This window comes from Cherax quadricarinatus, chromosome 27 (genome assembly GCF_038502225.1).
Source record: "Cherax quadricarinatus isolate ZL_2023a chromosome 27, ASM3850222v1, whole genome shotgun sequence".
Classification (NCBI taxonomy): Eukaryota; Metazoa; Arthropoda; class Malacostraca; order Decapoda; family Parastacidae; genus Cherax; species Cherax quadricarinatus.
Window position 1 is genome coordinate 26,913,210 of NC_091318.1, and position 23,889 is coordinate 26,937,098.

The window sequence follows — 23,889 nt, forward strand, 5'->3', positions numbered from 1 at the left end:
CATTCATCCAGTTGATATTCCTTTAGCCTAAAACACTCGCTCACATTTGGTTGAAAGTTAAGACATGAGGACCAAGAAATTGAGCTAAAATGAAGTTCCCCTTCCCTCGTAAATTTAAATAGGAAATTAGACACACACAAAAACAGACAGTTTATTGCATCTCCTCTGTAGGATATTATATAATGATATAAATGACATTTCTAATGGAGTAAATTTATTTTTCATGTTTCTGGCAGCCGAAAATTTAACAGAGTATATTACTATGTGCAATTTTCTTTCCATTTCATTCTTGTTGCATCATTGGTCATTTGCATTACTGTTTGCTACATATTTAGCAGTTCTTGGTAATTTTTTGTGTATAATAATAATGACTACAGCAATGATTCACCCTTTGCAATTAGTCATAATTTATTTATAAAGTAATATATTCTTATTTGTTAATTAAGAATGCAAGCATATTGATTGGTGTACTTTAACAAACATTAAATTATGTAGCATTATGTTTGGTAATTAATAATGTGCATCACCAGACACGGTACTGACCTATTAAAAAAAATATACTACAGTAAAAAAATACTGTAATAGGTCACAAAACTTGGAAGCTAATTAAGGACTACTACTCCCTGATTACATAACCATGCCACTAAACATTATTATTATTATTTGCACAAAAAGAGTTAACCATATGGGTCATTTAGCACCCCCAAACATACACAGTATGTTTTCCCTCAGGCAGTACCCATATGCTGCCTGTTGATGGTTCCAGGGTTCATCGTTCTTGTGGTTTGGTCCCAGACCAGGCAGCTTGGTTGAAGGCCTGACAATTCAGGCTACTGGTACTAGCAGCATGCATTCCAATATTAACACCAGAGCCTGGCTGATTAGGAACTATCAAAGGGAATTTTGTCAAATTTCCTCTGGCTGCATGTCTAATATGACAGAGTAAAATGAGGTGCAACAATTTCCTATGCAACAACTGTTTCATGACAATGTGAGATGCAACATTATTAATATTACACTGAGGAGTTCTAAATTTATAGCGATCGTGCTGCATCAGGAAAATGGGAGGCAATCAGAGTTGATCCAAGGAAAGAAAGAGTTGTTCCTATTCTTTGGATCAAGAGCCCTTCACCAGCATCAAGGCACCTCCCTTGAAGGGCATCACTTCAACAGCTACAGGCACTGCTAGGTACTGAATTACAGCTGTATGCTGGAGTATGGTATGCCAGACTAGAGACGTGCTGAACATTGTATAGTTTTATATATTTCTAACATTGTTAACTTGTATAGTACAGCTCTAAAATTTAAGAATTTCTATTATTACAAGTGCCGAAATTACGATACGTTCTTCTTGAAATCGTCACATTACTGCACTTCCTTTCATCAAACAATTTCTAAATCGTAAAATATTGACTCAAAACTCCAGACCTAACAAGCAGTAGAATTTCTGTTTGGTTCGCTTACTGCAAAAATCAGTCTTACAAACTGAATGGTGTGAGATTATGCATGTGTGGCAGTAAATGGAACATGGTAGAAAGACACCTGGCACAGAGCAAATCTTTACTGCTGATGGTATTTTTCTCTGGGTAATTATTAATAATACTGTATATTCAAAAACATGCACTAAACCTCTATGGGTTATACAGTGCCATGAGTGTGCAAGGGTAAAGGTTTGCTTCACACCAGGTGTCTGTCTACCATACTTGTTCACAGCACTTAACATTCAAGTGTTGTGAACAAGAATGTCAACAACACTTGAATGTCAAGTGTTGCATAACAAGCTTTTAATGGGACATTTCAATTTGTTTAGATCCTTTTCAGATCTTTCAACAGATTGAAATGCCCCAATAAAAGTTTATTCGACAAAGCAGGTTTTCTTCACTACTGTTGGCAGCATGCCCTTGTAGTTGACCTGCCGGTCAACATTTGGTACACTCAAGAACAGTTAACATTAATAATGCTTTTTGTTACAGAGTTCCAACATACTGTACTTCAAGAATTTACTGTGTTTAAAAATAACATTAGTTCCTTATATATGCATTGTACTTTCAAAAATTATTCCATTTTTTAGAGTTTATTGAGTAAAATATCAACACTAGCAAAATTTAATCATGAAAATGCATTATTTAAGCACATGAATGGTTTAATGTAATGTTTTGTACATAAGATTCTGTATAATACAGCTTATGACTAAGTGATGGGTGCAATGAATGCTTGATTGAGCTGCATGATGCTTTGTAATGATAGGTTAGTTTCATTATCAACTTGCATCGAATGCAGAATGACAAAAAAGAAAAAAAAAGTTAATTACATAAAATGATTTGTGACTTTCTGTACATTGTAATGAAAATCTTCCATACTGCATTTATATGAAACTAAACACTGAGAAAAAAAAAATATGCTTGAAAAACAAGGGTGAAAAAATTACTTAATCAATCATAGGTTGTCTTCAAATCTTACCTGTATCTTGCTTCACTTTCTAAATAAGTAGAGGAATTTCCTGTATAAAGCAATTTAAACTATTGAGTACATGTATATATTCCTGCCAATTTATGATCTTATTGAACTGAATAATATTTAAGTCCAAATTCTAGATAATTTCATTCAACTGAGGATCCACATGAATCCTCTAAGAAGCATAGGTTATATTTGCAGAGGTCAGGATCACTCCTGAGTTGCTGGCAAGTTGCATGTAATATATTCACCAAACATGCTAAAAAGTTATGTACAGTATTTACTGAAAAAAAAAAAAAAGTTATTTACCCAAAGTTTTGGCCTTGCTCCTTCTAACAGTCCAGGGATGCACAACCTTTTTCAGTCATCTAATATTAATGACTATAAATTAAGTTATGCAGTGTATGAAAGGTATTATGTCATGTCAGTGGTATTTTTTATGTATGCATCAATAACTAACTGTGCCACTCAAGGGCTGTGCATCCCTGCTATAATCAAACTCCTGTTCATCAATACAAGTAACAAAACTAAATGACTATTGGAAGCGTGTGTGTACGTGTTGAATAAAGAGCACAATATCAGCTGAAGTACAACTGATGTATGAAGTGAAAGCTGAGCACAAAATATTGTATGTGCATAGAAGCTGCTTCTTATAACTAAATAGAGTAGATACACCAATATGGTGTAGGCAAGTTCTAGAAGAAAAAACATTTAAAGGTAAAAAAAATTAAGTGCACAGTATAGCTATCACACACCTACAAGATTTACTACATCATAGAAGCTTTATATGGCAACTTTTGCTTATGAATATTTTTTTATATTTTTCAAGATTTATCTTTGTACAAACATCAGAAATTTTAACATTTATTGAAAGATATGACTTCAAGAAATCCCTTTTATTTTAGTTTAAGATTTACTGACTTATGGCAATTTAAGGATTTAGGCCGGGTACTCAATGGTCATTATCAACTAACTCTTATGTTCACACAATAAATAATCTTACTGCAGCATCACCTATAACATATGGATCAATAAAAATAGTAGTAACATAAATTTTAAGTGTCTTTGGAACAGCTTAAAATAAGCTATAAAAAAAAAACCTCCTTGATCATAAAATGGGAGTCATCTTTCACAATGAACCTCTATACACTGACATATAAACAATACTGGTTGGCTAATACATATTCCATATTTTTCCAAAATTTCCTTCTATGCTTTGTCTTGCTATGGCATTTATAGATAAAGCCAGTAGTATTTAATAGTTAAACTGTATGTAGGAGACACCTACACAGCTATGTATTGTATGTTCCCATATTCTACTGCCTGCTGCACTCTTTCCAGCAGTGGCTCTATATCAAAACATTCTTAAGCAGTCAGCACCGATACTTTATGATATTATTGCACATCACCGAGGAACCAAGGGTACTGCCTCAGACGACACGGTGAGTTTCTTCCAGGGTCAGGGGCTGTATGTAAGATCATATCATACTGTGTCATCTGAAAAAAATTGAAGTATTATAATGACTGCATTACTATAATATCACACTTAAATAATATAGTATTGTAGTACAGGTCGGCCATCACTAATCCAGCAATTAGTTATCTGGTTCCATCAGTCATCCGGCACTAATTTCGGCTAGCATAATTTCAAATTTCATCATTATACTGACTCAGAAATTGTGCAGATGGTTGTAAATCCACAGCAGCAAGCCAATGGAGGAGAAAGTGGTGATGAAAATGAGAAAGATGTAGCAGAGGCTTTATTGAGAGGTTAATTAAATGTATTCTAACCTAACCACTGTAATCTGGCAAACTCACTAATCCAGCACACTACAGGTCCCAATGATGCTGGATTAGTGATGGCCGACCTGTATATAGTATTATTTAAGTGTTCTTATTCCCGTGTAACTTGTTATAATTGTATCTGCTTCATGTACATTTGTTTAACCCTTTGATTGTTGCAAAATTTTTTTGAAAAAAAAAAAAAAAAAAAAAATTATGAAATGATAATCTTTCCCCGATGGTAATGACAACAAAAGTATGAAATTTGGTCGAAAAGTTACGGAATTACGCTCCCACGAAGTTAGCGATCTCAGCGATATATATGCATCGGCGATTTCGCCAACTTTGAGCCCTATTTTTAGCCAATTCCATTGTTCCAGTTGACCAAACTCATAGCTATTTCTTTAGAACTCCATTTTTTCTATCAATTGAGTACAAGACACCACCCATTTACTGATTTCAACTACCCAATAAAGTGGTCAGAAATTTGGCAATTTCACACATTAAAAAAGATGCCAATTTCAAAATAGGGTCCAGAATAAGCAATGCAGACATTCTTGGCAATAAAATAACATCCTCTGTTCATTAGTCATGTCTCCAGGCCCCTCTTATATTACTCTTGCTTTCTATTTTTATTTTTTATTCACAAAAAATAGAAAACTTAATTATGCAGATTACTGCATTATTGTAAAAATGGTATAAATAATAGTGCACTAGTGAAAGAATATTAGGCTCCCCAGTTGATGTGTACTGGATGTGTGGTGTGATTTGCTTACTCTTGAACATTGGTAAAAATCAAACATTTCTGCTACTTGAGCTCGTAATGACACGATTGCAAACAAACCATACCACGGGCGGGATTTGAACCTGTGGTCAGAGAGTCTCAAAACTCCAGACCGTCGCGTTAGCCACTGGACCAGCTAGCCACAATAAGATTCGTCCAACTAGGTATATTTCTACACCATAGGAAGGTTAGCATAGGCACCACTGTGACCACAAATGCAAGTTTTTACAGACGAATCTCCAGCTAGTGTGGCCGTGACGAACTCTAGCTCAAGTCCCCTCACTGCCGTCAACATGACTCACGAAATCGTAATGACACGATTGCAAACAAACCATACCATGGGCGGGAGTTGAACCCGCGGTCAGAGAGTCTCAAAACTCCAGACTGTCGCGTTAGCCACTGGACCAGCTAGCCATAAGAAGATTCATCCAACTAGGTATATTTCTCTGGGCCGGATTAAGAAGTCTCCGGGCCCTAGGCTATTCAGATTGGCGGGGCCCCTTTGAGTTATGGGTAAGCGACGCGACCCTTTCCAGCTGGGGGGTGGGGGAGGGGGGTCAGTGTGAGCCTGTTTAAGGTCTAATTAAATACATTCTGGCTATTTAGATTAAATTTAATAGGGAAAGTACATCAAGACAACCAAAACCATTTATCAACAGCCATTATAACTATCTTGTTAAATCATGCATTTTAAAGAGAATAAACTCAAGACAGCATAGTATTACTAGATTAGGCTATTAAATAGTGACATGTACCTATTATATTCAGCATAACCACTACAGCACTATTATTCCCTTTATAAATCACTGACCATTATTATCATTGCATCATGCATAAGACTATCAAATCATATAAACTCAAGAAAGTAAAGAATTGTTTATATTCACAGGCACTTCTTAAATAAACTTTTTTCTGGATTTCATATTGGCAAAATCATCAATTATATTCTGAAAATCAATATTTCTTGTTAGATCAGACTCAATGGTCAACAAGGCTAGGTTACACAATTTGTCTTGGCTCATTGTTGAACGGAGCTGGTCTTTCACTCTTTTCAAAACAGAAAATGAACGTTCTCCTTCACAGTTAGTAGCTGGAAGTGTTAGGTAAAGGCGATACACTATGTCAACATTAGGGAAGGTTTCTGAGATACCTGCATTTCTTAAATGTTTCAAAACAGCTGAGGGTGCACATTTTTCAGGTGGAGCTTTAATCTGATTCATATAACCAAAAAAAAGTGAACTATTTCTTCAACAAATGTGTCCTGAACATCTGCTGAAAGGTGTTGTTGCAACTTTAATGCAGCTTCTCTCAATTCTTCATCTGGCATAGTAGTAATTTTGAACAGAAATCCAAACTTGTCATTGAGATTCTGGTAGATTTCTTTTCTTTTCACTAATTCTGTAATCAGTGAATCCAGAATGACGAAGTATGTAGCTGTCTTACATTTCTGCCTTGGTAGCAGCACAATTTCATTGTCTGGCTCTTCAAAATTGCGTTTCCTCTTCCTTGACCGCTGATGATCAGCCCGGTAACTGTAGTCTTTCACCAGCAGTTTAGCTTTCTCTTCAAACATTTCAAAAGCTTCATCATTGCAAAGTGAGCTTACAAATTCCACTAAGCCTGCATAGAGGTTAGCACAAGTAGCCATTTCAATTTCAATTTTCTGAAGTGTCTTGTTCATGGCATTTAACCGTTCCAGTATACAGTCCCAAAGCACACAGAGTAAGGCCAATTCAAAATCTTCCAATTTTGATGCTAAGCTGGCTGCTTCGCTTCTTGTAGTTGCTGTCTGGTCTTCATCCTCTGCTATTTGGATCAAAGCAGAACGTATTTCAGCAAAGCTGTCTTTCAAAGCATGTGTTGCATCATGCTGCGCTGACCACCTTGTTGTTGATAATGACTTGATGACATCTCCATGAATGGTTGACTTGAGTATACTCCACCGATGCGTTGAAGCAGAGAAAAAATTAAAGTGCTTGTAAAAGTCCAAAAAATGAAACTGCAGCGACACAACACTCCGCAGCACATGACCCAACAAGATTAAGAGAATGTGCTGAGCAGGGCACATATTCAGCAAGTGGGTTGATTTGCTTGATACGGGCTTGCAATCCATTATATTTACCCGACATGTTACTTGCATTGTCGTAGCTCTGGCCACGGCAATCCATAATAAAGAGATCATGTTCAAGCAGAGTATCCAGTACTACATTCATCATTTTTTCTCCATCATGGCCTGAAAGAGGAATAAATTTTATAAAGCGCTCTACAGGCTTACCACTGGAGTCGACAAAGCGAACAATGAATGTCAATTGATCTGTTTGTGAAATATCTGGTGTTGAATCTACACTTATTGCAAAGTATTTTGCAGTTTTCACAGCTGCTATGATGTTATTGAGGACCTTCTTAGTCATCAGTTCAATAAATTCATTGCATATAGTAGATGACATGTAAGATACAGTGCCTCTTCCTGTATTCCCAAGGCGTGACACATGATTTGCTAAGAATGGATCGAATTGTGCTAACAGTTCTATGATCCCTAGGAAATTGCCATTGTTGTCCGAACCAAAAACCTCATTTTCTCCACGGAAAGCAAGTCCTCTTAGAGCTAAGAATTTTACAACAACAACTCTTTCTAGAACTTTTCTCCAATAAGTGCGCTCTTTTTCAGTTTGATTTTCCAAACGAGAATCCAATAAGCCTTTTTTCTGTGCACAAAATACACTGGCTAAAATGCAGCTCCTGTGAGTGGTGCTGTTTTCATGTTCCTCGAAACGCTTGGAATTTTTCCAGTCATTGAACCCCTGTGTGAAGGTATTTTCTTTGGTAGAAAATAGCTTGCATGCTGAACAGTACACTTTTCCCGAGCTTTCAGAGTATACCATCCATGATCTTTTCACAGTTTCTGAATTTGCAAGCTTCCTATAAAACATAGATGACTTTAAACAACGACGACTTCCATCATCATAAATCCTTGCTGATTTCCTAAAGTCAATGTTCAGAGTTTGACTGAAGTTTTCTGCAATGAAAGCATTACGTAGAGAATCTGGGATTACATTTGGCCATGAGGCAGGATCTTTTAAGACAAATCCTGTGGATGAAATGTCCGTTGAGACATTGAGAGGAGACACAAAAGAAGTAGATGCTGGCTGAGAAATAATGGAGGGAGGGTTTCCTGTATGATCTGACATATCTGCAGATTCAACTGTACTGGTAACATCAGAAACTGTTTTCGTGAGCATGTCTGTGATCTTTCTGCAGCTTCCTACATATTTCTTTTTCTGTTCTTCTTCTTGAATTTTCTTCTTTCTTTTCTGTGACCCACTCGCATAAGAACGTCCAACATCATGTTCACGAGATGCCATAATGAGGATGTATCACTGTCTGTAATCATGCAAATACAAATTTTTCATCATCAATTAATTTTTTAATTATTAAATTTTTTTTTTCTGTCAATTGGGGGGATATGGCCCTTGTAGCCCCCTTTCCTCTGGCTGTGCATCTAAAAATTCAAAATGTTACCAGAAAGGAGTCATATACAGAACTTTTACCATAGATTAGGTTAGTGATTTGGGCTACGAATATTTTACTAATTCGTCCTCCTTGATCTCCAATTTACTTAAACAGAAATCATACTGAGTCCAAGAACAATGCACAATGGTATTTATATTACCATTTTCATAACTAAACTGATCATTATGTTTTGCATGATATATGGCCTACCACCATAGATAAGGACATGAGAATTAAAGAATGCAGGGACAATTTTCAGTTTCACCCAACCAACGATTTTCTGATGTGGCTTATGTGTTTCTGGGGAAATATGTAGTAAATTAATTGATGTTCTACATCACTTCCATCGCAACTTGAAAACTAAGCATTTGCGACGGAAGTGATGTAGAACATCAATCAATTGAGATCTGTTATTGAAATGATGAAGACTTAAAGACAGGACAAAGTGCTTTTAAAACCTACAAACGGAAGTCAGTTTGCGTTTTTAGGTTTTTCTTTATAGTATTTTTACCAAAAATGCGTCTTTACTGGTCCATGAGTCTTTACTGGTCAAGTAACCCTATCAGGTACCTCCCTTAACATTTAGAGGTGAAAACAAACATTTATCCATACACATCAATGTCTATCAACAACACTTCAGTTAATTTGTCACAGTACAAGTCTAGATAACGTGTAATTACTACAGAAAATTGGAGAGGAATCTCCCATACTTGCCCATTAGCGGGAAAATGCAGCTGTTCTGATGTAAACAAAGGCATGTTGAGTGTTGCCATCTATGGTTAGGTTTATTTATTTTTATTTTATTTTATTTCATTATTTATTTTTGTTTTGATTAATTTTTAAAAATCAATTTTACTCTCCAAACACTTTAACTTTTTAGGTAGGGAGCTCTTTGCACTTGCACCATGTGCGCAGTCTTGGACGAGCCCCTGAACCCCTTGGACCGCGGGGCCCCCAAATGCGCGGGGCCCTAGGCAAATGCCTCGTTTGCCTATGCAGTAATCCGGCCCTGTCTACACCATAGGAAGGTTAGCATAGGCACCACTGTGACCACAAATGCAAGTTTTTACAGATGAATCTCCAGCTAGCATGGCTGTGATGAACTCTAGCTCAAGTCCCCTCACTGCTGTCAACATGACTCACGAAATCGTAATGACACGATTGCAAACAAGCCATACCACGGGCAGGATTTGAACCCGTGGTCAGAGAGTCTCAAAACTCCAGACCATCGTGTTAGTCACTGGACCAGCTAGCCACAATAAGATTCGTCCAACTAAGTATATTTCTACACCATGGGAAGGTTAGCATAGGCACCACTGTGACCACAAATGCAAGTTTTTAGAGACGAATCTCCAGCTAGCGTGACCGTGACTAACTCAAGCTCAAGTCCCCTCAAAGCTGTCAACATGACTCATGAAATCGTAATCGTTGACGGCTTTGAGGGGACTTGAGCTAGAGTTGGTCACGGCCACGCTAGCTGGAGATTCGTCTGTAAAAACTTGCATTTGTGGTCACAGCGGTGCCTATGCTAACCTTCCTATGGTGTAGAAATATACCTAGTTGGACGAATCTTATTGTGGCTAGCTGGTCCAGTGGCTAACGCAATGGTCTGGAGTTTTGAGACTCTCTGACCGCAGGTTCAAATCCCGCCCGTGGTATGGTTTACTTTGAGCTCAATTTCAAGATTGTTTTCATTGTGAAACTAATCAAAATCATCTCTATTTCTGTAATGTGTTTTCCATTCTTATCAAATGAGACCAAGTAAACACAACAATACAACCATAAATACTATAGGAAAATACACCTCAAAGTCGGCGTTTTAATCAAATAACATGGTCGGAGTTTTTTTTCTCTCATGATGCACTGCATGCTGCAGGATTTTTTTTATACAGTGCACGCTAACTACACAGACCCATTCTCTCACATGTGGGCCTACCAGCTTTCTCCTGCTTGATTTTAAGCTGCTAGAATTATTGAGTATACATGTATATACGTCCGAAACACTGGCTCGTAAGATGTATATATACGACCGAAACAGTCAAAAGGTTAATAATCATGTAATCTATTTTACTGTGAAAATCATTACTGTCTATAGTCCTAGATGTAAGTTAAGCTTGCCCGAAATGCTTGGCATAACTAAGGGGGCTTTCCATGTGAGAGATGTAATATCGTCTAATTTTGTACAATGCATCACATAGAAATAAACCGAGTGACTGAAACTGCAGGCACTGTACTACCCACCTCCAAAAGACTGTCCAGGTTATGAGTTTCCCTGAATCCCTTCATAAATGTTACTGTCCTTGCACTCCAACGGCATGTTAAGCTATAAAAAACACGACTACACTCAGTTTTATCTTGCATGCCCATTTAAGTCCCTAGTACTCCCCTTTGCTCACTCGCTAATAACCCCTCCTAAGATAACCACTACCCTTCCTTTCTGCCATCCCAATTTATATGCCTTCTTGGTCATCCTAGACTACTCTATCCTCTCGAAATGCACAAATTCACATTTATACAGTACTAAGTGTAAATGACTTTGGATATATGGAACAATCTGCTGGGTCAGTACATTTAGAAACAAAGTCCTCTGGTCACAGAATTACTGTTACAACCACAGAAAAACAAACTTTTATCTACCACAGCTGCCATTTCTGGCCACCAGATCTTCCCAATTAGTGCATTAAATAGAGGGTTACTGTATGATTATATCACTGTCTATACAGACCAGTCTCAATCAGGCCTCATAAATTTGAAAGGGAAATGTTACATAAACAAAAAATATAAAACCAGAGGAACGTAAAGATAAGTATACTATATTAAGTGCAATTAGAAGTTTGTAAGATTTATCTGTAATCTTACATGTTCATAAGACAAAAAATCCACTTCTGCTAGAGAAGCACTGAATAGGTCTCTTGTTTCATTCACATTAATGGATGGTTGCTATCTACCAACATATTGTTTCTAATAATAAATATTTTTTTACCGCAACCTCTTTCACCAAATTTGGGTAAGCCCAAGGAAACATATTCATCACTATTCATTCATTAGCTATCTTGCCAGAAGTCCATTGATGTCACATTTCTAATAACCCTTCTAACTACAACCTCCCCACCCACCCTTCAGGATACTGTGCAGGCAGTGAACTTCCCACCACCATTATTATAATTGTGCACCAAATCCTGAAATGAGAGAACATGAACAAATTTGGCAATACAGTGGACCCCCGGTTAACGATATTTTTTCACTCCAGAAGTATGTTCAGGTGCCAGTACTGACCGAATTTGTTCCCATAAGAAATATTGTGAAGTAGATTAGTCCATTTCAGACCCCCAAACATACACGTACAAATGCACTTACATAAATACACTTACGTAATTGGTCACATTCGGAGGTAATCGTTATGCGGGGGTCCACTGTACATTTGTCATTAGTAGGAAGAGGGGGCATACCGTATGTTTATTCCTTACTATGTCGTCTTTAAACTAAATAATGTTAAACTATCATTATATGGCATATTCTTATTTACAGTACTACCATATATACTCAAGTATAGGTCGAGGTTTTAAGACCAAATTTTTAAGACAAAAAGTAGGGGGTCAAATCCTTGTAATATAATAATAATATCTTTATTGCTACAAGTACATGTACATGGTATACAGGCCTAGCTGACATACTACTATAAAGCCGCTTGTTATGCATAGCGTTTCAGGCAAATTAGGTCAGTTTTGTCCCAAGATGTGACCCACACCAGTCGACTAACTCCCAGGTACCCACCTGACTTATGGGTGAACATAGACAACCAGTGTAAAGAAACATGCCCAATGTTATAGGTTGTAAGCCTATCACACATTAGGTTCCTACATCTTTGGTGCATCAAGGGCAAAACATATTCCACCTTTGGTATAAAGTACAAATAAATTAGACATCCAGTACAGTAAACACAGACTTTGGAAATACAGAACAAAATCTGCCGAGTCATTATATTTGGAAGCAACTGACAAAGTCCTTTGGTATAATTTTTCTTGAAAATTACTATTTGCTTAAATTTAATACCATCAGCCATACACAACAACACAAGGATGATTTTTTTCACACCTTGTCATCTTGACAAACAGTTTTCTGTTTATTGGCTGGAAAATCAAAATTCATTGGAGTCTCATCCATGTTCTCAATACAGGCCAGTCTTTATTCATTCCTCTTTCAATGTTTTAATACATCATTGAGGTTCAAACCATCATTGAGGTCTCAACCATCTCCATGTCAATGAAATGTTATCGTGTCATTGAGTTCTGCTGGGAGACTGTGATATCCTGGTCTTTTGTTATAGTACAAAACTGTGCATTTTCATGAACCCAGTACACTCATGCATTTGCTTAATTTGGAGCTTAGATTTTAATAAATACACAGGGCACTGTAATTCCATTCTGGTGATTTTCATTAACACATTCAACATTTTCTAGCTGTGGCCACATGCCAAGCTTTCAAGTGTTTGAACACTTTTTTAACTGTGCACAAGTTTAGTAAGCTTCATCCAATCTCTTTAAATTTTTCTATCTTAAATGCACAACTGTTGGTCGTCTCTGCAAGTTTGGTTGCCTGAAGCTTGAACTATGCTATGTATATGACCCATTTCAAATTATATTGGCAGAAAATAGAGGTTTGCTGCAACAATAGAAAATCAACAAACTGAAGGTGGTGGTAGTGGTATTATATTTGTCAAAGACAAGCATTTCCCAATACCAGTTTTGGTCATGTGATGACCTGTTAACCGCAGCTTTAGGTCACATGATTGAAGCCTTACACTGGCTTACCAGTCCACCCCATAAAAAGTTTGAAGCCTTACCCTGGCTTACCAGTCGACCCCATAAAAAGTTAATGATCACATCAGATGACGGAGATGATTATTAATGACTTAAGCCGCCTCCTGCAGTTCTCTATCCTTATTGTATGTTCTTATGTAATAGCTGGGTGTGAGCAGTACTTGTCTAGCACAAGCAGGTAGGCCTATTGCAGTGTTCTTCATTATGTTTACCAGGTGCTTGGGCTAAATATTTCTGTTATCGTCACAAATACTTTTTAAACTTTTGATGTGTGTTTTATGTTTTCAGAACTATCTTCAAGTTATGGAATATTTTCCACATGAGAACTATCTGACCCCATTTAAAAGTTTCTCAAAAATTAGGGTAAGTTTATAAAAGAGATATATGCAAAGTTAAGGGCTTGACCCATACACGACACTGAGTTATACTTGAGTATACTATATGTCATATACCACTGCCGTCTTACCGTGATACCACCATTTTGTCTTTTTGGGGTTGGCACTGCAAGTTTTGACATAATAGCTATTGTCAGGTGGTCGTTTCTGCAAAGGATAAAAAATATTTGTAACATGTTTTCAAGAACGAAATCTTGATATATATATGCTATTCTTGTTTTTCTGACATGAATTTAAAAATCAGTTAAACACAACTTCTGTTATACTCAATATACATAACTTAAATGATACCTTTTCTTTACATGAAGATAGCATGGAGATGATTGACAAACAAATGGCCTGTACTGAAAGGGCAGGTGACCAGTCTTCTGTTAGAATGCTCAGGCAAATGTGTCCATTTGAATATATATGAGGATGGATGGGGATGTTGTCTCCTACAAAAATCACCTGAAAAATTGTGATTAAGTTGGTACACTGTATATCCAAGGTAAATTGTAATGAATGATTAGCAGCCAGTGAACAAAGGAATGAATAGGGCCTCGAACCCTGATCCATGCTTGAAGTAGCCCCAATGCTGCTATAACACTGATTTAACACCCAGCACTTCTGTGACGTTGTTTTATCAGTGTTATAGCACTGGGTGTGCTATACCCATGAATCACGTTCAAGAGTCCCTGTCCTCATCTCCGTGTATGACTGCTGAAAAATTCACCAAGAAGTGAACAAGATTCGATCCTGCAACCTGGAGATCATAAGACCAAGTTTTATGTACTGTATAATGTAGATCTGTTCAGAGGATTAAAAAAAAAAGTCCAAAGTTAAGGTTAAATGTTTGTTGTAAACTCTCTTTCATAATTAGGTAACTTAAAAAGCAAATATTCCACTATACCCATACACAATATATTCTAAAATCATGATGATGCAATCTAAAGTCATTATAACAAAACTTGCATGACATTGGTCAAAATACAATTTATAGTTTTCAAAACAATTCTGCAGGGTGACTGAAGTATTCCAGTATGCTCTTTGGATAACAACCTTACCTCCGGAGAATCAAAGGGATATTTTGGAGAAAATTTGAACTGCAGTTGAAATTTCTCTCCTTCGTAGAGAGTACCGGATGCTCCCTCCATGTGTACCACCCACCTGTAAACAAAACATCTTAGAGCTAACACTGGCCACAAGGGAAGAAAAAAAGGAAGCATGGTTATCTGTATATTTCGACCTCCAACTATGGTCCTCTTCAACAGATATGAGCTGAAGAGAACCTCGGAGCATTCTTCCTTATTTCTGTCCGCGTTGTTTTCTCTTCAATCCTGCATCATATTGTTTGTGTTGTCTATAAACATTCTCACACTGGTTCTACTTATTGCCTTCTCTCCTAGTCCATGGACAGGGGGAGACGGAAATAAATAAAAGAGGAAATGTATGTAGGAAAAAGGAAGGTAGATAGGAACAAGGAAAATAGGCAGGAAACATGAGGGTAAGTGGGTAGGAAACATGGAAGGTAGGTGTGTAGGCTTGGGGAAAAAGTCTACTTATTTAATAACATTGTTCACAGAAATAAGTCACTTTTATTCTGTATAACATTTACGATGCTCATACTGATATGGTAGCTTAGCTAACTTTACATCAATTAGGAAGAATAAGTCATAATACCGTGGTTGGAAAAAAATTCAACTAGCACACGATTTGGAGATGAAATGTTGAGCAATCATGTTTCTCACAACTAATTATGGTCGAGAAGGGACTATAACTGTTAAAATTTCCTCTGCAAAACTTAATTCAATTGAGAATTTATACTAGTTACTTGACTACCACATATATTAATGCTGTGGGAGCTGCTATGGTAGTGACAGAAGGGTGAGAATCGATCGGCTTGTGAGAGGTACGGCGAGGTGAGGCGATCATTGATAGACTGGGATAATTTACCTATAACTACATGTCTATTGCAAACTCTGATAGTTTGAAATCTGACATTTCAGAGATTCAAAATGTTTGTTTTGGTGATCAGTGATATCGTCTTTGATTTGTACTGATTTAATTTGTCTAGAAATTCATTCTTTGAACTTTTCCCTTAGATTTTTCACAGTTAATTAACAGGCTGCATCGTAAGTTCAGAGCACCTCCGACCTAGCTCGATCCAAATTTTAGGTAATCGTCTGATTACCGTGATAAAAAAAAGCAAAGTTAAAGTAAGCTGGTATTATTTTAACATAACTGAATTTACAGATTACGAGCTGTTGTCCTACCTCAGCTCGTTTCAGCGCCAAGCCCTATCTATCAAGGTATACTAACCCCTTCCCGAGAATGCGACCTATAATAATCGACTAGTACCCAGGTAAGCAGGGCCAGCAGATGTATTTAAACATGCCCATGTCTACACTCGCCCCAGGATCGGACCCATGTCAATTTGGGAGCGAGCTGAAGGAGCTACCACTGACGTACAAGCAGTTGTGATCAATATGATGCATAAAAACACCTATTTGTCTTGTGTCGATTCCCCAAAAAACTAAGGAAAGGGAGAAGGGTCAGAGATGCGTGTTATCTCTATAACACCAGCAGAGGTTCATGAACAAGTGTTATCTTCCGTACTGTAATCGTTGCCAGCTCTGTCGTATCAGGCTGATGGAAAATAAAGTAACATATTAAGAAAAATAAGATTAAATATAAATTTGTATAAACATTATATTGAATTGAAACATATTCCTTTTAAGCAAGAAGACCTATCTATCATTTAGACCTACTGTATTATCCTCCTCATTATTATATGTATTCATTGGGAAATGGTAAGTCCGTTAGTATCACAGCGCCTGAGGAATGATGGACAGTCAGGTCTGATCTAAGGAAAGGAAGGTTAGATCCAATTCCCTGGATCAAGAGCCCTTCAGCATCAAGACCTTTCCCCCCCCCATCCCGTGAAGGAGCTACCGTTCACAGCGTATGAACGAGATACAGAGTAAATTAACAGATTTGACGGAAGGGTACAGGTGTGGGATACCAAAATGGTGGTGGAGGAATACAGATGCAGGGGCACCACCATAATGAAGTACAGGTGTGGAGCCACCAGAAAGAAAACACTCACTCTGTCAGCTTGGTGTGGGCTTGGTCAACATCTACGGTGACTCCTGGGGGAGGCTCCTTCAAGAGTGACATTAATTCCTTCTGCAGCCGCTTCTGTAGGAGAGACAGAGGTCAAGGGTCAGAATTTCAACGTCTAAAATACCATTTCAACATAAAAACAAATAATTCTCACACAGAAAGGCAAGACACGGGGAAATTCTTATGGATACACCTTGATTGCAACCTGAAATTCAACGCTCTAATCCAATACATATCTAAGAAACTTCCCAAAACTGTGGTAATTCTATCAAAAACACGCTACTTTGCTCTCCAAACATTACTCACTCTGCACTAGTCTCTAATTTATCCTTAATTTACTTATTGTATTTGTACTTGAGGATCTACTACACCAAATCACCCAAAACCCATTGTTACACAACAGAAATTAGCTGTTATAATCACTCATTCAGGTTTCAGACAACACACACCACACCACTCAAAAGTCTCAACTTGAACCCAACATAAAACACATCCACTTACTACTTCAACCCACCACTCCGACTCTTCCTGGAGTGATGCAACAGAACACAATGCAAGAAATAAATATTTTTTTGATATACCAAGAGTTTGGCTCAACCTATGCAGGAACTCCATACAATTAATGGGCCCTAAAATTTGGAACTCCTTTCCAGAAGATACAAAAAAGATCCCCTTCAGGTATCTGTTTCATAAAATACAGCAGGGTAAAGAGTAGACTCAAGGAAGTACCGCCAATGCGTTGAATCAAAGAATATACGGTAATCTAGTAGTAACCAGGTGGTAGTAGGTAACATGCAGGTGCCTGCTGATTCTCTTGGATGTGCCACTGACACGGTGTCCCTCCTGCACGATAATCTGATGGTATAAGGATTGACCAGCAAGATTCCCGCGTTTTCATCTCAGTCTCTGCGTTTTCTTATCCCATCTTCGTGTTTTCTTCCCTGTCTTTTGTGTTTTCTTCCTCGTCTCTGGGTTTTCTTTCTCGTCTCTTATTAATGATAACAGTGACATTAAGGCTTAATATATCTAGTATCTTATTTTCATTAGTATTTAAGCAAATATCCTAAATTTTCTTGCAATAGATTAGACAATTATATATATAAATCCAGATGCATTCCTCTTAAATCTTTTGGGCGCCTAGTCCCTAGGCCTTTTGTGTATCCATATGCTCTTGCGCCACCCTCAGGATGGCCATGGGGTGGCACAATTAACTAGCCACTTCAGCGGCAAAATCTGAATCTAAATCCTTCCAGTCTTAGCTTTTGATTCCCCGTCTCACCATTTTCCGTTCTGTAACTATGGCACTCCGTTTGTGAGTGCATCAACAGGTGTCCCCTAGCGGGATATTCTCACCCATTTATTACCACAACCTTCCTCGACGGTCACCGTGAAGTGAAATGCTGCTTCACGATAGTGTATGTTGTTGAGACAGACATTTTGCAAAGAGAAGTAAGTTTCCCGGAGTGTATCTGTCCATCTCTCTCTCTCTCGGGGATAAACTGTAGGGGTTTCTTTCCCACTACTGTCTTTTATATTAAATGCCAAGCGCTGTGACGTCACCAGAAGCATTATGACATCACCTGATGTTTAATGACGTCATGATTTACACAGTCAATACTGCACCAGGCCAATGACGCAGTGGGGGATGATGAGGGGGGGAGAGGGTAATCAGGGGAAGAAGACTTAGACACTGCAGGACTGGACATATAATTGACTATTGGAAAACATCCTCGCCAAGTGCAACGTCATGGAAATACAAAGAAAACCAACAACGGAATACAGTCTAGAGAGAGAGAGAGAGCAGGAGTAACTGAGGTATCCTTGAGATCCCCAAGAAATGTGAGCAAGGACTAGCTACCCGCTCTGGAAAATATTATTCTTCTAAAAATCAAACAAGATAAACTAGAAAAAAAAGAAAAAAAAAACTGCACTATCTGATAAAAAAGTAATAGGGAAGACCCTTCAAATTCGAGACTTTTCAATAAAGCGAGTATCAGTCAACACAAGAAAAGGTACTCTGATCAAAGTGGTAAGATCAATCTCTCTGTGTGTCTCTCTTCATCTAAAGATCAACAGTGTACAGCTCTGAAAATTCAGACGACTTGAGTGTATAATATTTGAACAGCGTCCACCTTGGCAAGTAAACATTGACGTCACTAATTCAAATTATTTTCACAGAGCACTAAACCTCTAAGAGGAAAAGGAAAGTAACGCCAATTCCTCGAACCAAGAGACCTTCATTAACATCAAGGCATATCAACGACTTCAATTAAATTATTATTGTTCACACACACACACACACACACTATATATATATATATATATATATATATATTATATATATATATATATATATATATATATATATATATATATATATATATATATATATATATATATATATATATATATATATATATATATATATATATATAAAACACTGCGACTAGCCAATTACTCGAACCCATGCTGCTTTGGCCTGCCTCATGGTGGGCGAAAACTCATGACTCCCTAATCCACTGGACCATACGATCCTTAAGAGTAGCTCATCCAGCGGAACTGGATGTTGTACTCGCTACCCGAGGACACACGATGGTGTGGATGACTCTAGGCTAGCCTAGAGTCATCCACACCACAGTCATATATATATATATATGTCGTGCCGAATAGGCAGAACTTGCGATCATGGCTTAAATAGCAACGCTCATCTTGAAATTAAGACACATGTGCAACATCTGGGTATCTTTAATGTAGACGTTTCGCCATCCAGTGGCTTTATCAATACAAATTCTAGGACATAACTTGAAGACAGTGGAACTATGTACAGAAGATGAGGTAATCAGTCCCTCAACCTAGGAGTAGGTGCGAAGAGCACCATAGTCGTGGAGATTCTGAATCTCCACGACTATGGTGCTCTTCGCACCTACTCCTAGGTTGAGGGACTGATTACCTCATCTTCTGTACATAGTTCCACTGTCTTCAAGTTATGTCCTAGAATTTGTATTGATAAAGCCACTGGATGGCGAAACGTCTACAATAAAGATACCCAGATGTTGCACATGTGTCTTAATTTCATCTTGTCGGTATTATATACCATTCTTACACAACGCTCATCTTGCCACATAGGACAAGCGAAAACTTGTGTATGCAATAATTTCGCCAAAATCATTCTGAACCTAACGAAAAAAATATATTTCACTGTGTTTGTTTAGTATTAAATTACTGTAAACAAATCTAAAATATATTTAGTTGGGTTAGGCTAAAATAAATTGCTCTTGTTATAACAAGGTTAGGTAAGTTTTCTAAGTTTCTTTTGGTGCAAAATTAAAAAAAATTACAATAACATTAATGAAAAAATATATCTTTAAACGTATAAGAGAAAATTTTGGAAAGGATTTAATTTTAAATGAGTTCTTGCTAATTGACCAGTTTTACATATTCGGCAAGACATGTATATATATATATATATATATATATATATATATATATATATATATATATATATATATAGATATCACATTACTAAGAAAATCTTCATATCAAAATATTTTCAAGAAATCAGAAAAAAATGGTTGGTAAAACCTTTTCGAAATGGCCAGAGACCTTTATCAGTACCAACAAGTAACAGGAAAATGCAAAGGACTTAGCAGACCCATTATCAATATTGCTCGTAGAAACAACCTTAGTTTTAAAAAGCTGTAAAAGCAATACTTGAACGCTAACCAGTCCAACTGGTAAAATAAAATATGACTAATCCTCACAAGTATTTACAAGTTTCCCTTGAAAATTAGGGAAGTGGCCATCAACAAAATTGGAACACTAGCATTGCAAATTCTTTTTAAGGTACTTTGAGCTCCTCTCAGGATATTAGGCTAATGAGGCCAGCAGTATTGGAACGCTAGCTATCAACGATTAAGAAAAAATTAAGTGAGAACAGTAATTTTAGATTCCAGCAGAAATGAAACTAAAGAGAACTGCCCGAGCTTCGCACCTGACCCGCTAGTTATCACCTAGTAGTTACACAATATCTAATGGTTATAATCACAACCAAACTTCTTCAAGAAATGGAGGGGTAAGCCAGCCGCAGGTGTCGGTCAGATGACCAAAAGCTCCAGCTGCGGGTCATCGTATGACTAAGACCCTCGTCGGGAAGCACTTGTCCCATTTCCTGACAAACCTTACCTAACTTAACCTAGTTATACAAATAACCCGCACTTAGGAGACTAATCAGCAGACAAGCAAACTAGCTAGTTACATCTGTGTTATACACTAATGTTTTCAGTGATTACCCTCCCGCGCGCGCCGCTCTAAGATCAACCATTCTTGGCTGGAAAGGAAATACAGGATTAAGGACTAATAAACACACACAGGAGGCCAGGAATCCTTTTTATTAAAGTGCACTAGTACAGTCAATGGTTGTAGTTATAACCATATTTTTTAAAAGGGGTGGAAGGGTAAGCCAGTGGAAGGGTAAGCCAGTGGAAGGCCTCGGTCAGATGGTCAAAAGCTTCATCTGCAGGTCATCATATGACCAAGACCCGCGTCAGGAAACACTTGTCCTGATTCCTAATAAATCTTATCTAACCTAACCTAAGGAATCCTGCCAGAGTGCAAATCATTTAGCCGGCATCCGGTTCAAACTTGCGTGATAGGATAGTACCTTGGAGTGGTTCCTGCTTACTATTCTGCGACCATTAGACTAATTCAAAGCCCATAAGACGCATTTCACAATCCACAAGCATAATTCAGAAACACTAAACCCGTACGGTTATATTGCCTTGGAATGGGAGGTAATAAGGCTTCATCTCAGGAAAGGGTAGCTCTAATTCCTTGTATCAAGGGGACCATCACCAGCATTACGGCACTCACCTTGAAGGGATAGTGTTAAGGTCTGATACGAGGAGAGGGACCAAAATCAGCTCCAATTCCTCAGATCATGAGCCCTTCACCAACGATAAGGCGCCTCACTTGAAGGGCCTCTGTCTGGTATGTCTCAGTCTCTCTCTCTCTTTACACAGGGTTTTACAAGGTTTGGGTAAGGATTCCTAACTTTATGTACAAGAGTTGTTACCTACATCAGCTCATTTGAAAACCTTTTTATTATGAAACATACAAATATGGCGAAGGATGAAGTTGGAACCATCTGTGGGCCAGCACTTTAATTTAAACTCTCTCTCTCTCTCTCTCTCTCTCTCTCTCTCTCTCTCTCTCTCTCTCTCTCTCTCTCTCTCTCTCTCTCTCTCTCTCTCTCTCTCTCTCTCTCTCTCTCATTTCTGAGTGCAAGATTTTTCCCATTGTTCTATTGTTTCCGGTCTACTGAACAGTTCTTCATTTTTTCTTTTTGCTGAACATTTCTTTGGGTTACACAGGAATTTATCCTTCTTCAAACTTCAGGTTAACCAACTGCCTTGATCAACCCGGCTAGTCAAGCGATCAGTCAACCAACCAGCCAGCAAGCCAGGCACACTGTCGGCACAACCACAGAGTCAACTCAGCAGTCCATCTTTCGTCTCATCATGCTGTCTGTTTCTCTCTCTCTCTCTGAGTCTCAGGTATACGCCAGCCTGGGTTTACCTCCCACTGACGTTCACGTTATTATTATTTTCTTTTTTTATTTATTTATTAACACATCGGCCGATTCCTACCAAGGCAGGATGGCTCGAAAAAGAAAAACTTTCATCATCATTCACTCCATCAGTGTCTTGCCAGAAGGGTGCTTTACACTACAGTTATAAAACTGCAACATTAACACCCCTCCTTCAGAGTGTAGACACTGTACTTCCCATCTCCAGCACTCAAGTCCGGCCTACCGGTTTCCCTGAATCCCTTCATAAATGTTACTTTGCTCAAACTCCAACAGCACGTCAAGTATTAAAAACCATTTGCCTCCATTTACTCCTATCAAATACGCTCATGCATGCTTGCTGGAAGTCCAAGCCCCTCGCAAACAAAACCTCCTTTACCCCCCCCTCCAACCTTTCCTAAGCCGACCCCTACCCCGCCTTCCCTCCACTACAAATTTATGCAATCTCGAAGTCATTCTGTTTTGTTCCATTCTCTCTATATGTCTGAACCACCTCAACAACCCCTCCTCAGCCCTCTGGATAATAGTTTTGGTAATCCCACACCTCCTCCTAATTTCCAAACTACGAATTCTCTGCATTATATTCACACCACACGTTGCCCTCAAACTGGCCGTCTCCCACCGAAACAGGGTGACCAGACAAATAAAGAAAACATTTAGATACGAGACCAAGAGCTGCAGCTCTACCCCTTTAAACTTAACTAGGAGAGTATACTACAACAGATGAAATTTTAGTAACAAGAGCTGCAGGATGTCTGTGTTTCATTTTACGTCACTCTTAAATGAATTATATTTGTTAGTTTTCTGCTGTGTGTGTGAGACGAGAGAGAGAGAGAGAGAGAGAGAGAGAGAGAGAGAGAGAGAGAGAGAGAGAGAGAGAGAGAGAGAGAGAGAGAGAGAGAGAGAGAGAGAGGGTGAAGGCACAGAATCAAGTGGCATTTTAACATTTCTTAACTTATATTTTTGACAAGATTCTCCATTTTTAATCTCATTTTTCTCTCTACTACCTCTCCCCTCCCTCCTCCTTTCTCTCTCTCTCTCTCTGCTGCAACACACTCAGTATTTGCAGGATAGTTTTGTTGACAACACGCTGCTGGAACAACAAAAGGAAGCCAAACAAGCAACACACCAAGCAACACAAACCAAGTTGTTTATTAACGGCAGAATTTATAACGGAATAAACAATGCTAATTGTGGGGCTGAGGCCTCTTTATCCAGCTTATTTGTAAACATTTATGCTCTCTTTCTTAGTTTCATTAACAGGTAACGTTATTATTACTATTACCAATATTATTATTATCATTCGTGGTGACTCGGTAAACCGGTAAGGTTCCCCTCCTAGGATGTGACCCACAACAACTGACTACTAGGTACCTATTTACTGCTAGGTAAACAGGGGCAACAGATAAATGAAGCTTGTTCACATGTCTCTCCCCGCCCAGGAATCTAACCCAGTTC

General features: G+C 38.1%; 1 protein-coding gene across 2 annotated transcripts in view; it reads right to left on the minus strand.

Annotated features, from left to right (window-relative positions):
• Positions 1-139: 139 nt before the first annotated feature.
• The window catches only part of LOC128706040 (ubiquitin-conjugating enzyme E2 W-like), a 119,708-nt gene continuing 95,958 nt past the window's right edge, over positions 140-23,889 (minus strand). For both annotated transcript variants that reach the window (XM_070089153.1, XM_070089152.1), the window contains exons 2-6: positions 16,831-16,922; positions 14,789-14,891; positions 14,037-14,192; positions 13,817-13,892; positions 140-3,951 (exon numbers count right to left, since the gene is read on the minus strand). In XM_070089153.1, the coding sequence (XP_069945254.1) occupies positions 3,938-3,951; positions 13,817-13,892; positions 14,037-14,192; positions 14,789-14,891; positions 16,831-16,922 (441 nt within the window). In that variant the 3' untranslated portion in view covers positions 140-3,937. The remainder of the gene's footprint in view (positions 3,952-13,816; positions 13,893-14,036; positions 14,193-14,788; positions 14,892-16,830; positions 16,923-23,889) is intronic.